This window comes from Hibiscus syriacus, unplaced genomic scaffold (assembly GCF_006381635.1).
Source record: "Hibiscus syriacus cultivar Baekdansim isolate YM2019G1 unplaced genomic scaffold, ASM638163v2 tig00112159_pilon, whole genome shotgun sequence".
NCBI classification, from domain to species: Eukaryota; Viridiplantae; Streptophyta; class Magnoliopsida; order Malvales; family Malvaceae; genus Hibiscus; species Hibiscus syriacus.
Window position 1 is genome coordinate 1053086 of NW_024063263.1, and position 15617 is coordinate 1068702.

The 15617-nt window shown below is 36.4% G+C and overlaps 1 protein-coding gene and 1 pseudogene across 1 annotated transcript; both read right to left on the bottom strand.

The window, feature by feature from the left end:
- Window positions 1–689: 689 nt before the first annotated feature.
- On the bottom strand, window positions 690–2301 carry LOC120175181 (cytochrome P450 71AU50-like). Its single transcript, XM_039181868.1, has 2 exons — window positions 1396–2301; window positions 690–1307 (listed from the first exon to the last, which is right to left on the bottom strand). The coding sequence occupies exons 1-2, from the start codon at window positions 2275–2277 to the stop codon at window positions 690–692; spliced, it is 1500 nt and encodes a 499-aa protein (XP_039037799.1). The 5' UTR covers window positions 2278–2301.
- Window positions 2302–14012: 11711 nt separating this feature from the next.
- LOC120175182 lies at window positions 14013–15411 on the bottom strand (annotated as a pseudogene).
- Between the last annotated feature and the right edge of the window lie 206 nt (window positions 15412–15617).

Sequence of the window (15617 nt, forward strand, 5' to 3'; positions counted from 1 at the left end):
TATGATTACTAAAGTGGTTGATTTGAGCTTGTTTGGTGGAGTTAGGAAGGTGGGTAAGGTTTCGGATTTTGGTCACTTCGTTGATGGTGTGTGGGTATGGAACATCGAAGTTAGAAGATTTTGGTCACTTCGTTGATTTGAACGATGGTGTGTTTGCACTAATGGTTGACTCTATTCATTAATGTTGGTTGCTAAATACATGTTTCATTTGAGCGTAGCTGGGATTATGGAACGAAGTTATAGAGTAGCAAGTGGTTGGGGTTTTGATGAAGCTCAGTTTGGTCTATCACTTCTTGTCTCGGTTGAATCGTGGCGATTCAGTAGGGTGGGCTAAGATCTGTTCTTTGGTTGTAAGCATTGGGACCTTGGGTGCTATTGTAGGCCATGGTTCACTCTTCGGTGTGTGTTTCGTTTCGAGTCGGATGTCAATGTTTCGTTATTGTAGAGGATGACACGTTAGTATCAAACCCAAATGATCACCTCAATTTTTTAACCTTAAAACGGCTGATGACCAAAATGAAATCAAAATGTAACATTATATATGATTTTTGAAAAATAATAATTAAATGATTAACATGAAACAAAAGTGATAATCGAGATGCTAAGTTAAATATGATAAGTTAAAATATAATTAATTTAAAGATGATAAGTTAAATATAATTGAGAGACTAAATACGGAAAAGGTAAAATTAGAAAGTCTTTAGACGCCATGTTGGTATAACTAGGAGATGGCAGGCTCTAGGACAAACAAGTCCAAAGTCCTCGGTCATATCCAATTCAGTTGGCAACATATTATCCGGCAGCTCCCAATCAAAGCAATGAACCAATTGTGCCACCACGAGCCGAACGACGGTAAGAGCCAATTGCATTCCGGGGCAGCCTCTGCGACCGGAACCAAACGGGATCAGCTCAAAGTTATGTCCGCCAAGGTCAATGTCGCTTCCAACGAATCTCTCTGGATAAAACTCGTCTGCATCGGTCCAAACCCTTTGGTCTCGACCTATGGCCCATGCGTTTATCATGATACGAGCATCCTTGGGTATGTGAAAGCCGTTCACCATGCAATCCTCCCTAGCGGCGTGCGGCGCAAGCAACGGTGCCGCCGGATGAAGTCTGAAGCTTTCTTTGATAACCATGTCTAAGTACTCCAATTTCTCCAGGTCCGACTCTTCGACCATCCTTTTCGTGCCTACCACGCTTTCGAGTTCATTTCGGAGTTTCTTTGTCACCCGTGGATGTCTGATGAGTTCGGTCATTGTCCAATCAATCGTAGCAGCTGAACTATCCATCGAAGCTGCAAGCATGTCCTGCAACAATCGTGGGTAAATTTAGATAAAATTTTGCAGAAAAAGATTGTTAATCAAGGAACATATGTTGAGACATAGAAGAGTATACCAAGATGATCGCTTTGATAGTGTCTCGTTCGACACGGTACTCGTGAGTTTCTTCCGATCCAACGAATCCCAACATGACATCGACAAAGTCCTTGACCCTGTTTTCGTCTTCGGATTGAACATGCTCCTCAATTATCTTCTCACAGAAGTCATCAAAATCCTTGGCAATAGCTTTCATACGCTTTGTTAGTCTCTGGAGATCGAGTACCCTAATTTGAGGAATGTAATCAGCTAAGTTAAAACAAGATCCTATTTGCATAGCCTCTCGGAGTGTAGCCGTGAACCCTTTTTCACCGAAATCGTCACGATTATATTTCTTTCCAATGATCATTCTACAAGAAACATCGGTACTAAACGACGTGACCTCGGAACTAAGATCAACAGCAACAGCACTGGTAGCAGCCTCTCGGATACGTCGAACCAAAAGATCGAGTTCTTGTTTCCTCATCGACCTGAAAGAAGTAATCTTGTGGTTACTAAGTAACTCCAAGGTGCACATCTTACGCATGTTGCGCCAGTATGAGCCGTAGGGGGAGAAGGCCAAATTTTGCTGATTGTAACAGATACACTTAGACGCTTCATGAGGCGGTCTGCTAGCGAACACAAGGTCATGTGTCTTGAGGAATAGCTCGGCGGCTTCGGGGGACGAGACAACGATTACGGGCATGAAACCGAAGCGTAAGTGCATGATGGGGCCATACTTGAGGGCTAATAGTCGAAGATCTCGGTGCGGTTTGCTCCCTACCATCAAAAGGTTTCCGAGAATCGGAAGCCCTCTCGGACCGGGTGGTAGCCTCTTAGTTTTAGCCCTAGTTTTCCATGGCAACACTTGAAAGAGAAGGATAAGTGCAGCAACTGCAAGAACTGTGCCTGTCCAGTCCATGGTGAGAATGAAGAGGTAAAGCTCAAACTGTGATGCACTTAAAGACAATATTCATTTGCCATTTTTATTTCAATCTAAATTATTTTTAGATTAAGTGATGTATAAATAAATTAATATTTTTATTTTTAATTAATAACATAACAAATCATGCATGTTATTCAAATAATCATATACTTGGGCATTATATGTTTAACCTATGTGTTAGCCGCCGTCGGTTTGCTTGACTTTTTACTCATATATCAAACATTTACTAATCATGTAAGTGTTAATGTGCATTATTTTAATTGTGCGAATTATAGATAATAATAAAAATCTTCTTATGCAAAACTTTTTTCATTTATCCTTAAAAGCGACTTATTCTTAAATATCTATCAATTGCATAAAAAATAGATTACATATATAGAATTAGGGTAAATTACGTGTTTAGCGCCTAAACTATAAGTTTTGGTCTGTTTTTGTATCAAAACTTTTATTTTTTTCAAAACGATATCTAAAGTTTAAATTTTGTTTCATTTTAGTAGCCTCAATCAAAATTTAACGTTAAGTTTTAAAAAAATTTGAAAGTTTAGGTACTAAATGGACCAATTTAGTACCTAAATTGATAGTTTTAAAGCGTTAAGTTTTTAGCGACGGATATTAAAATGAAACAAAAACTAAATATTAGGTATGATTTTGAAAAAAATTGAAAGTTTATGTGCTAAAAGGGATCAAAAGTAATAATTTAGGTACTAAATGCATAATTTGTCTTAGAATTTATTTAGAGATGATCATGTGTCAGGTCGAATTTTTTACTTATTCAAATTTGAATCAAATATAACATTTCTTCATCTCTTATTCAATTCGATTCAGGTTTAGGGTAAATTCTTTCGACACACATGCACACTTTCATCACCCATTTTAACCGGGCATTTTTAGTGAGCTTTATGGTTTTTTTAAATAAATATAGTATATAGTTTTCATATCGTTTTGTTTAAAAAAATAATATTAGTATAGTTTTGGTATATGATACATGGTTTTAATATGATGTAGTTTTAATAAATATACTATTAATATAGTTTGTTTATGAAGTATATGGTTTTAATATTTTAGTATATGGGTATATGACATTTATTAATATGTTAGTATGCTTTTTAATAATAAATACTAGTTTATATTGTAAAATAATAAGAGTCCACTTTTTAGAGTCCATTAAGTAAAATCCAATTACAAAATGATCCAAATACATAAATAAAGTCCATTTACAAAAATATATACTAGGCCTAAAATCCAAACCCACTATGTTTCCAAAATATCAACAACAACAACAATAAAACCCTATTCTCATATGCAATGGGGTAAGGGGGAGGTGGGGTAGTAGGTTGTCCCCAACGCCAGATTGAGAGCAGCTTCCGTGGAAGATCTCCGGCAGTAAGATAATTAAAAATAAAGATAAAATACAGTTCATGCATAAATAAATCAATAAATACACAGTTGAACAGTCTTCATATGCAGTCTTTATATGCGTATCTGTAATGGGAAGTAATCCATGCAAATAAATCCCTGTGTAAAAATCTCTGCTTCTAGATAGAAACGTAGGTCCCGGTTAAATTTAAAAAGAGGAAACAGGAAGAGAAGGATACACAGAAATCAGCGATAGCAAGCTACAAGAAGGAATAAAGTCAAATGGGTTAAATCCTAAACTAAGGCAACACTACTCCGTTATCCTAGTTCTAAGCCTTCATAAATTCCTATGACAGAAACATATAAAAAGTAGAAGTCATGGAGATTACTATAAAGGAATTAAAAAAAGACAGAGATGCTACACTACTCGGGTACCCTGGTCTTGAGTCTCCATACTTTCCTATCAGAGGCCATGTCCTCGGTAAGAGCTAATTCCTTCAAATCAGATCTCAAGCAGTCAACCCACTTCCTCATTGGTCGTCCTCTCTTTCTGGCACCGTCGACAATAATCGACTCTACCCTTCTGACTGCATCCTACGGTTGTCGCCTAAGGACATGCCCAAACCACCGTAGTCTTCCCTCCCTCAATTTTTCGGATACATGCACCACCCCCAAGGACTTCCTAATTGTAGAGTTTGGTGTCAAGTCCCTCAGAGTCCTACCACATGTCCATCGAAGCATTCTTATTTCTACGGCCTCCATCCTCCTTACGTAATCCTTCTTGATTGCCCAACATTCTGATCCATACAGCAGCGCTGGTCTTATTGCCATTCTATAAAATTTTCCTTTAAGTTTTAGAGGCACCTTCTTGTCACACAAAACTCCAGTTACAACCCTCCACTTTAGCCATCCCACCTTTATACGGTGTGTAACGTCATCATCTATACCCTCATCTTTATGTATCATAGACCCTAGGTATTTGAAACAATCCTTTGAGGGACTTTTGACTTTTTCATGCCTTGGGAATATATATGGTGGGCCTAATTTATTTAATGCGTTGGTATTTTCTAGAATGTTCCAAGTTGGCAATTCTTGTGAAGAAACAAAAATCAATTAAGATCGTTTATGAATATCGAATCCAAGGGTTACGAGAGTCACGTCATCACTAGAAGTTATTACCGTCATGGAGTGTTGTTGGTGCGTGGCCAGTATGTCGTCATCAGCTCACGCGCCGCCTTGTCGCCACCTTCTCTAAACATTGGGTGTTGTTTCGAACCGAAAAAATACCAAAAAATGGAAAAAATTAGTGAGTTGCAAAGGAAGTTAAAGCCATAACCATTTTCCATAACAAACTTTGGGCGGGATTAACAACAACCCGGAGCCATATTTTTAGTATAATGAGCAATAATCACACCGTAATCATCACAGATGAATCAAAGAGCATAATTCTATCAAATTACTAAGAGAAAAACGAGAAAGAAATGGTGAGCTTACTGTCGCCGGAGCATCTTTGGTGGATCACCAGAGTTGTCAAGTTCATCAGAGGCTCTTATCAAAGTGTGAAAAGAAGGTAATTTCTTAATTTTTTTGTTTTGTTTTGTTTTTGGGTGTTGATTTTAATTGAAATAAGGGGAAGCTTTGAGGCGAGAACCAACGTGTATGGTGGTCGGTGGTCGTAGGGTGCTGACCGTTAGTGTTCGGGTACGGCGGTGGACGGTCAGATCATGGTGGCTTTCGATTTGGGTAGCCTAGATGGGAGGAGCTTGGGTTTGATTCTATTGAATCAAGGTTTTAGGATTAGGCTTGGTTGAAGAATACTTTAGGATTTTGGAAGTGTAATTGGGGTATGAGTGGTATAGATCTTGAAAAATACGTTTGGGATGAAGTTTCCGAGTTTATAAAAATTAAGGGAGGTAAATGATGAAGGGAAATTTGAAGTTCTTGGAAAGTAATTGGAGTTTGATCTTTGAAACAACTTTGTTTGGAATTTTGGGTGTTATTATCGGATCAAGACAAGTTTTTGTGATGCACTTTGGAAGAACAATGATGAACACATAGGTTTTGATCTTAAAAAGGGATAAGTTTTCTGAAAATAAGGTGTTTGTTCATAAAAAAAGGGGAAAATAAAAGGGATGGTTGAGAGGAGCTTGAGGGGATGAGAAAATTTTTAGAAAAAAATGAGGGACATGTCTAAAAAATTGACTTTTATACTTATATGAATTTTTGGGGAAATTAGCTCATAAATACAAGATTCTACGCGGGTTTTATTGATGTCTCTGGCTTTTATTTTAGTCACTAAGTAAATTTTACTTTAAATACTTTCAACTTTATGTTTAATTCAATTCAGTCCTTATTCCTTTCAATTTGCTTATTAATGTGTTTATTTATTGAATGTGTATTAATTTTTATATTTTTTTTAATTTTAGTTATGTGTATAATTATAAACTAGAGGAAAAATAAAGGCTATATATAGAATCCACTGATGTATAGGACATGAATGCTCGAGAATTGAGTATTGTACGAAATCTGATTTTTCCTTACAAGTTTAGGCCCATGAGTTTAAAAAATATGACGAGACTAGTTGTCCATCTGCTTACCTGACCATGTATTATCGTAAAATGGTCAGATTTCTGAAGGATGAAAAGTTACTTATCCACTATTTCCTGGATATTCTCAATGGTTTCACAGCTAGATGGTGCACACAATTGAGTCACATCAACATCAGATCTTGGATGGATTTGTCCAGGGCATTTCTTGTGCAATACAAACATGTTACTGATATAATTCCTGATCGAGTGGCTCTGATGAACATGGAAAAGAAGCCTAATGAGACTTTTCACAGTACTCCCAAAGGTGGCATGATATGGTTGTCCAAGTCCAACTACATTTGATGGACAAGAAAACCATATTTTTATTCCTTCATACTCTGAAAGGCCATTCTTGGATCGTATCTTGGGGAGTACTTCCAAAAGTTTTGCTAACATGGTAATTTCCAGAGAATTAATAGAGTTACCATCAAAAGTGGAAAAATAGATGAGGTTGAGAAAAGAATGTTAAAAAAGAAGGAGAATAAGTGAACATTACGAGTACTAACAATAAGGGTTATGCTAAGAATACGATTACTCAGCTGAGAGCTGCTACAGTGGAGTCTGATTCTAATAGGAATGAGCATCGAGGGAAGATAAAAGAAGCTAAAAGAGTAAGATTTACACTAGTACCAGCACCATATTATGAGGTGTACGTTGCAATTCTAAGGGTGGACCTGGTGCACCCTTATCATATCAAACCACTTAAGCCACCTTCTTCTCAATGGTATGATACGAACGATTGTTGCGAGTACCACTCTGATTTCGTGGGTATTCGATCAAAAATTGTTTTTCCTTCAAGAAGATTATGAAGAATTTGATTGATACGAATATTATAGAATTCAACTCTACCCAGATGTAGTAAAAAATTCGTTGACGAATCATAGGGGTCGATGAGTGAACGTCATCCAAGAGAAGAATGGTAAGAGATTGAAAAGATGAGTGTCTAAAATTAAATCCCTATTGAATTGGGTTTTCAAGTAGTTAAGAGAGGTTAGATTGATCAGTTCGGTTATGATGTGTAATCACATTAAAAATGAAATTTTCTATGAGTTCCACTAGATAGTGGTGCACGAGATTCAACATTGTCCCAAGTTTAAAAGTTTGATCCAATCAATGATGAATAATAAGGAGATTTAGTTCTTTGATAAGGTTGAGTAGATGAAAGAAATTGACGTATGTCCATCCGAATATAGAGTAATGAAACCTCTTGGGATCACTGTGAGACCAAAAGTAGTGAGTCCAGCCCTAGTAACTCCTAAAATAATAATCAATACTCCAACACCATTTTCTTTCAAGGATACTCATAAAGTCCCTTGTAGATATACCACCAATATCTCTGTATCGAGAGAAGTTGAAGGGTCAATAGTGTTGGAAAAAGTGAGTATCAAACCAGATGATAAAAGAAGAGCCCCTATGGAAGTGATAAATAAAGTAGGACATTTCATGAGATGTGGAAGATGTTATTCTCCCCCTAAAACACCGAAGGAGGCTGAAAAGGTGAAAAGTAGGCACAAGACACTACCACCTCAAAATATTTTTGAGGAGGAAACTCCACAAAAAATTAATGAACCGGTGATTGAGGCTCAAGCTCAAGAGTTATTGAAATTTTTAAAACACAGTGAGTACAATATGTTGAGCAGTTGTACAAATAATAGGAAAAAAATCTTCGTATTAAATTTTCTAATGAATTCAAAGGTGCACCAAAATGCTTTATTAAAAATGTTCAATCAAACTTTTATGCCAGAGGATATATCTGTGAACAAGCTTGATCGTATAGTGGGACACATCGCTATAGATAATTACATAACCTTTACTGATGTGAGATTCCGGAAGGAGGAATAAGATCTATGGAGGCTTAAATATTACTATTCACTGTAATGGACACGTTTTACCTGAGTATTGATTGATAATAGATCGGCGGTTAACGTCACGCCTCTAAGAACTTTGCAGAGACTATTGATAAATGATTCTCACATAGAGGCCTATCAAAATGTCGTTTGGGCCTTTGATGGAACTCAAAGGGATGTTATAGGGAAGATTGATGTCCCTTTATTGATTGAAACTGTAATTTACAACGTGGAGTTCATCGTGATAGATATAAATCTGACATATAAATGTTTGTTGGGGAGACCTTGGATTCATTCTGCTGGGATAGTTCCTTCATCGTTACACCAAAGATTAAAATTTTTCATTGATGGAAAGTTAATCAGTATTGGAGCTAAGCAAGATATCGTCGCTTCAGTAACCACTGACGTACCTTACATTCAGACAAACAAGAATTCTCTAGAATGTTTATTTATGGACTTGGATTTATGAATATAACATTCATTGTCAAAGGGGAAAAGTTTCATCTTTATCGATTGTCTAACTTTGTAAAGATGTCTGTGCGTGAGACTCTGAGTAGAGGAGCAAAGATTGAGAAAGGTTTCAGAAGAAACCTGTAACGAATTCTGTGACCCAAACATGTCATGAAAAGGGGTCATTTTGGGCTTGGATTTAAGCTTAATTTTCAACAATGTCAAAAGGAAATGAAAAGAAAATCTGTTGCAAGAAAAGCTCGACTAAGAGGAGAAGATATTCTCTAGGAACATATATGTTACTCTAACAAGAAGTACATTTTCATCTTTGGAGGAATGTATGACACTAAGGAGCAGTTGGTTAGTGAAATCCAAGAGGGGGAACAATTGAAAGATTAAGAAATGTTTGATGAGTCCATCGAAGTGTTGTTTATCAACATGATCAGAGAAAATAGCAATCCTAGAGATTTCTAGCTGGAATACGCCCATGTTTCCCAGGAAAAAGCTCAACAACTTGACGGCAGATAACCTCCCTGTATTTTCTAGGATTAACCCAAAGTAATGTTCGAAACTAACCCTTTTTTGTACCCACGAGCATTAAGAGATCTTTTGTATGGGCAACTATGTTGATTTCACTCACTTTTTTTTCTAATAAAAGATTTTTTTCATTCAATTTCTCAAATGACAATAAGTTTTTTTTATTGCATTTTCAATCATTTCATTTTTTTTGTTTGTTTCTTTTCTCTTCCAAAGTACATATTCGTTCCATATTTTCTTCGTAGGTGTCCCAATAGTAATAGCACAAATGTTTTTGAAACTATTCATGAGATTGATCTAGAGCGGCTTTTATGTCTATAAGAGATTAATGAGTGTGAAAATGAGGTAGAATATGAAAAGCTTGCTGAATTATTAAGATTAATGAAAAATGAAGATAAACAAATCTTGCCTCATAAAGAAAATTTGAGATCGTTAATTTAGGGAATGATGAAGGTAAGACAAAAGTGAAGATTGACACTATTATGTCACCAAAGACGAAACAAGATTTGCTAGATTTTCTACTATATTTCATAGAAATCTTTGTCTGGTTTTATCAAGATATGCCAGGATTTGATACAAACACAGTAATGCACTGACTTCTGATAAAGCCCGAGTGCAAGCCAGTTCAACAAAAACTCAGAAAAAGGCAAAAAATGTTATTAAAGATTAAGGAAGAAGTGATGAAACAAATTGATACAGGATTCCTCTAGCTGGCCAAATATCCCGAGTGGTTAGCCAATATATTCCTTATACCGAATAAAGATGGGAAGGTGCACATGTGTATGGATTATAGAGATCTAAATAATGCAAGTCCCAAAGTTAATTTTCCTTTGTCACATATTAATACATTGGTGGACAATACTACAGGAAATTTATGGTTTTCATTCATGGATGGTTTCTCGGGGTATAATCAAATCAAGATGAATATAGAAGATATGGAGATTATGACCATGTGGGGAACATTATGTTACAAGCTGGAGCAATATATCAGAGGACTATGGTCATCATTTTTCACGACATGTTGCGTAAAGAAATTGAGGTGTATGTGGATGGTATGATCTCTAAATCATAGATAGAAGAAGTGCATAATCAAAATTTGAGGAAATGTACTTTTGTAATAACGTCATACAAGCTTTTAGGCTTCATAGTCAGTAGAAAGGGGATTGAAATCAACCTAGATAAAGTAAAAACAATTCAAAATCTCCCACTTCCTCGTACACAAAAAAAGTCCTAGGTCCCGAGTTTTAGAATCCTGAGTGTCAAGAAACTCTAGAAGTAATCAAGAAGTATTTGTCAAATTCTCCGATCTTAGTTGTGTCAATTCCTGGAAGACCGTTGATTCTCTTCTTATCAGTGTTTGAAAATTCAATGGTTTGTGTACTACGGCAACATGATAAGTCTGGGAAGAAAGAAAGAGCCATTTATTATTTGAGCAACAAGTTTACTGATTGTGAGTTGAGGTACTCACCAATTCAAAACTTTTGTTGTGCATTGGTGTGGGCAACCCGAAGGCTAAGGTAGTAGATGTTGTATCATACCACATGATTAATTTCAAAACTTGATCCTTTGAAGTTCTTAATGAAATCACTAGCATTAACTGGTAGAATGGCTCGGTTGAAAATGTTGTCAAAATTTAACATTGTTTTTGTGAGCCAAAAAACAATAAAAAGAAGTGTTATATCATATTTTCTCGCGAGTCGTGCCTCAGACGATTATGAGTCCCTGAACTTTAATTTTCCTTATAAATATCTTTTGTGTATCACTATCAAGGAAGAAGATGTTGAAAGTGATAAATCTTGGAAAAATGTATTTTTGATGGAGCGTCCAATGCCTTGGGACGAAGAACTGGAGTCGTATTAATTTTTCTATAAAATGTTTACCATTTGTTTACAAGTAAATTGGAGTTTTTCTACACACATAATATGATATAATATGAGGCATGTGTTATGGGTTTAAGAGTATCCATGGAAAGAAAAATAAAAGTGTTGAAAGTGTATGAAGATTCCTTATTAGTGATGTATCAGTTGAGAGGTGAGTGGGAAACAAAATATTCCAATTTGCTTGAATATCAAAATTTAATCCTTGAGTTGGTCAAATAATTTGAAGAAGTTACCTTTGTTTATCTCCTTAGAGAGGATAATCAAATGGCGGACGCCTTGGTTACATTTGCTGCAATGTTTCAGACCATAAAAAGAGTCGATATGATTCAAATATTAGTGCAAGTGTATAAAACTCTGGCACATGGTTCTAGTATGGAAAAAAAGGCAGACAATCGCCTATGATATTATGATATTTTGCTATACATTAAGTACCAAACTTATCCACATAAGGCTTCCGAGATTGATAAGAGGATGGCCAGAAGAATGGTTGCAGGATATGTCCTTGATGGTGAAATTATGTACCGAAGAGGTAGAGATCAAGTGTTTTTGAGATGTGTTGACTCTCGAGAGGCACAAAATATTATTGAGAAAGTGCATAATGAGATATGTTGAACGCACACGAACGGTCTTTATATGTCAGGAAAATAATGAGATATGTGTATTTTTGGTCTGCCATGGAAACATATTGTATCGAGTATGCAAGAAGATGTGATAAGTGCCAAATTTACAAAGATATAATTCATGCGTATTTATTATCATTAAATGTAATGAATGCTCCGTGGCCATTTTCTATGTTAGGCATGGATGTCATCGGAGCAATTTCACAAAAGGCTTCCAATGGTCATCTCTTTATTCAGGTGGCTATTGATAATTTCACCAAGTGGGTAGAGGTTGATTCGTATGCCAATCTCACAAAGTAAACAGTTTCCAAGCTCATAGAGAAGGAGATAATTTATCGGTATGGGTTTCCAAAGAGGATTATTTCAGACATCGCCACTAATCTAAATAATGGCATGATGATAGAGTTATGTTTTTCGTTCAAGATAAAGCATCATAATTATGTAACCTACCGTCTGATGATGAATGAGGATGTAAAGGGGGCTAACAAGAACATCAAGAAAATTATCTCAAAGACTATTGACAGTTACAAAGATTGACATGAGAAGTTACCCTTCGATTTGTTTGCATATCGTACTTCAGTGCAAACTTAAATAGGGGCAACATCATATTCTTTGGTCTACAGTATGGAGAAAGTGTTACCTATTGAAGTAGAGATTTCATCGCTTCGAATTTTGAAAGAAGTAGATTTAGATGAGGCTGAGTGGGCTCAGGTTAGATATGATATATTGAGCCTTATTTAGGAAAAGAGATTAAAGGCTATATGTCATGGTCAGATGTACCAAAAACGAATGACGAGAGCTAATAGAAATAAGGTTCATCCAAGAGAGTTCCGAGAGGGTAATCTAGTGTTTAAAAAGATCTTGCCAATTCACAAAGACTTTCATGGGAAGTGGTTGCCTAATTGGGAAGGGTCGTATGTCGTCATAAAGGCCTTTTTCGGAGGAGCATTGATTTTGGTAGAAATGGATGGGGAGGTGCTAAAAAATCCAATAAACTCATATTCTATCAAGAAATATTACGTTTGAAAAAAGGAAAGAAAAAATCAAAAAGAGAAAAAGAAAGAAAAGGGGGTTCTAGATGAAAATTAGTAAAGATCGTCTTGAAACCAAATGAACGATTTGAGTTGAAAACCCGAAAGAGCAGCTCAAATGCATTTTATGTTAGGCATTTGACAATTAGACCCTCTCGGAAGTCTAGTATTTTAGGAGAATCTTCACGTCTATAGACATTTTGGCAACATTTAAGATATTCTAGACATAGGCTCACCTCAGCGCTCTAGAGTTGATTATTGTAGGAACTTTTGTTCTAATAATGGTTAGAGGCATTTTTACTTTGATTCTTGATTTTAATCTTTTCTATGATTGCCATGATTGTGTAAAATTCCAAATTTTCGTCAATAAATTCATTTCTCTTCATTTCGAGCCTTTTTTTGTTTCAAACATCTTATGAATGATTCAATATGGTACACACAATAACACAAGATTTCTTAGCATTACTTTGAGCTAATTATTTAATTGCGGGGGATTTGAAATATGTTCATGATCTTGACACTCGTGTTTATTGATAAAGAGTGACTATTGAGCCTGTTAAAAGAAGAATTTTTGAGAGCTCGAGATTTGAGATAGAGCCCAAGAAGTTTGTATTTTCAGTTCCCCTTAACGCAAGCTTTATTGAGTTATTGCTATCTTTGACAAGCTTGAGAATCTTCGTTGGGGAAAATAAAAAGAAAAGAAATAGAAAAAAGAAGAATCCAAAGTGAAAATTCGAAAAGGTTAAAAACTCGACCGTCCCTAATCTCACCCATTAAGGTGTAAATAAATAAGAGTAGATTTTATCACCGTGAATCAAAGGTGAATGCACTAAGTGCTTAAAGAGTAAGTGCATGTCATTATTTTGAAAAAATTATAAAAATTAATTTAATGTGTCAAGGGTAAGAGAAAAAAAGATTGTATACCCAAAGAAATATATATTAAAATTTTGGATCCATTTTTGATTTCTCGATTGGTCACTACCGTGAATCAACAAGGTAATTAACATTTATAGTATTATGATTTTTTTATTAGTCTAAAATGATTATAAGATAATAATTGTTCATATTTTTTTAATTTATTGACAATTCATGCATACCTCGCAGATAAATAGAATTGTTCAAATCCAAAATCTCTAAAAAAAAAACAATATTATCTTTTTTTCAATGATTTTAAAATAACAAACAACCTTCCAAGAATTTGAGTGATTCAGCTTTTAATTCCGAATCTTTCTTCAGAGAGTCACACTCGGGAAATTGCAGCGTCCACAACCTACTAAAGTACAAAGCATTCAGTTAGTTGTAAATAATGAGATCACAGCCGTTAATATTTTACGATTTTGGTTATTTCGCTTGATTGAGTCGGGCCAAGATGAGTAAAAAACCGACACGTCTCGTCCCGTTGTCATCCATAATCAGAATAAATCGAGAACCTTACAGGGGTCCAAGGTTGTTTCTCGAGCAACCACTCTCCCCCGGTTGCCAATGCCACGCAGGTTTGATTATCGATGCAGCAAACACTCGACAATGCCGACGGCAAGCTCACCTCGTTGACCCAAGGAGCGACTTCGCACCAAACTTTCCCTTTATACGGCACGTTATTGGTCGGTGGCACTGGCTTGTAGTCGGACATGTTACGGCTCCCTGTGACATCGATTTCGTAAACTGGTGTTCCATTCGTATGTAGCATGCCCCAATGCCGGTCTGTTTCTGGACCTGTCTTTTGGCTTTCATCGTAGAGGGAGAAAATGAATGTTGGTACGATTACAGCGGGACTTTTAGGGGTCCCGATAGCGGTTTTAATGTCATTTTTTTGAATGAGGTTTCGGTCATAAGTGGCTGCATTGTAGATGTTTGCACCAATTTGATAGATGTCTCCTGCAGTAGGCCACCAGGTTCCGGATATTGCTAGTCAGATGTTGCAGAATCCGAACTTTTCGATGGCGAATGGGACTGAGTCGAGCATTTGGTCTAGGAGATTTGTGTAGACTAGGCCACTGCCGGGGTCGGTTTGTGTTATGTTTCCTCTTAAAAGAGTGAAATCTAAGCTAATGTTTGTCGGATAAGCAGACAGTGCAAAAATAAGGGTACACATTGAGGAAAAGAATCGATTTGGTCTCATTCAGGAACTTCAACACCCTCGGCATCACAGTGCCCGAAATATCGGACTGAAACGTACCGCTCGACGGCGGGAAACTCGTCTGCAGCACATCCATCGTCAGCGTCGTACTGACCTTGACGTTTTTAATACCGTGAGCATTCAAGGAATTCTTAATCCCATGCATCGCGGGAAAAGCGAATCGTACAACATCATTCGATCCCTGTCTAAGCTGGAGTTGAGGACTCCATTGCTGACCAACACGAACCGAATCACAGTATTCAGATAATGAGGTATGAAACTGCTCTGAACCCATTGTTCAGCAAATGTTGCGTTCGAACCGGTTCGGATCAGGGTTTCAAATCGCGGTCGCGTTTTCGGTTATTTCGGATTTACCGTGATTGCGGCCGTCGCGGGCGCTATTGCGGCCGTCGCGGATAATTCGGACAGCGGCGAAACCGCTATATCGCGGCCGAAATCACGATCGCGAACCGTTTTTTAAAACCCTAGTTCGGATTATATCGTCATTAGGAACCGTTACTGCAACATGGATCCTGGTTCCCGAAAAGAGTGTCAAAATTTCGGGGTTCGAATCGATTAGCTTTATCTGGCCTACTTTCATGGTTTTCATGATATGAGTCGACATGTACGGCGGCGACAAATCGTCCCCTTCTCGACCGTAGTTTATCCCAATCTTACAGGACATTTCTACATATATACGGGTATATATAAACACTTTTGATACATACATACATACATACATACATATTTGGTCCTTAAAATAATTTTTTAATAATTTATTTTTAGTATTTTATATTTAATGTATTAAATATCTTAATAACGGTTTATATTTTATATTTTAAATTTAAATAATGTTTAATTTTTAAAAAATTAATTATATCTTTAAACTTT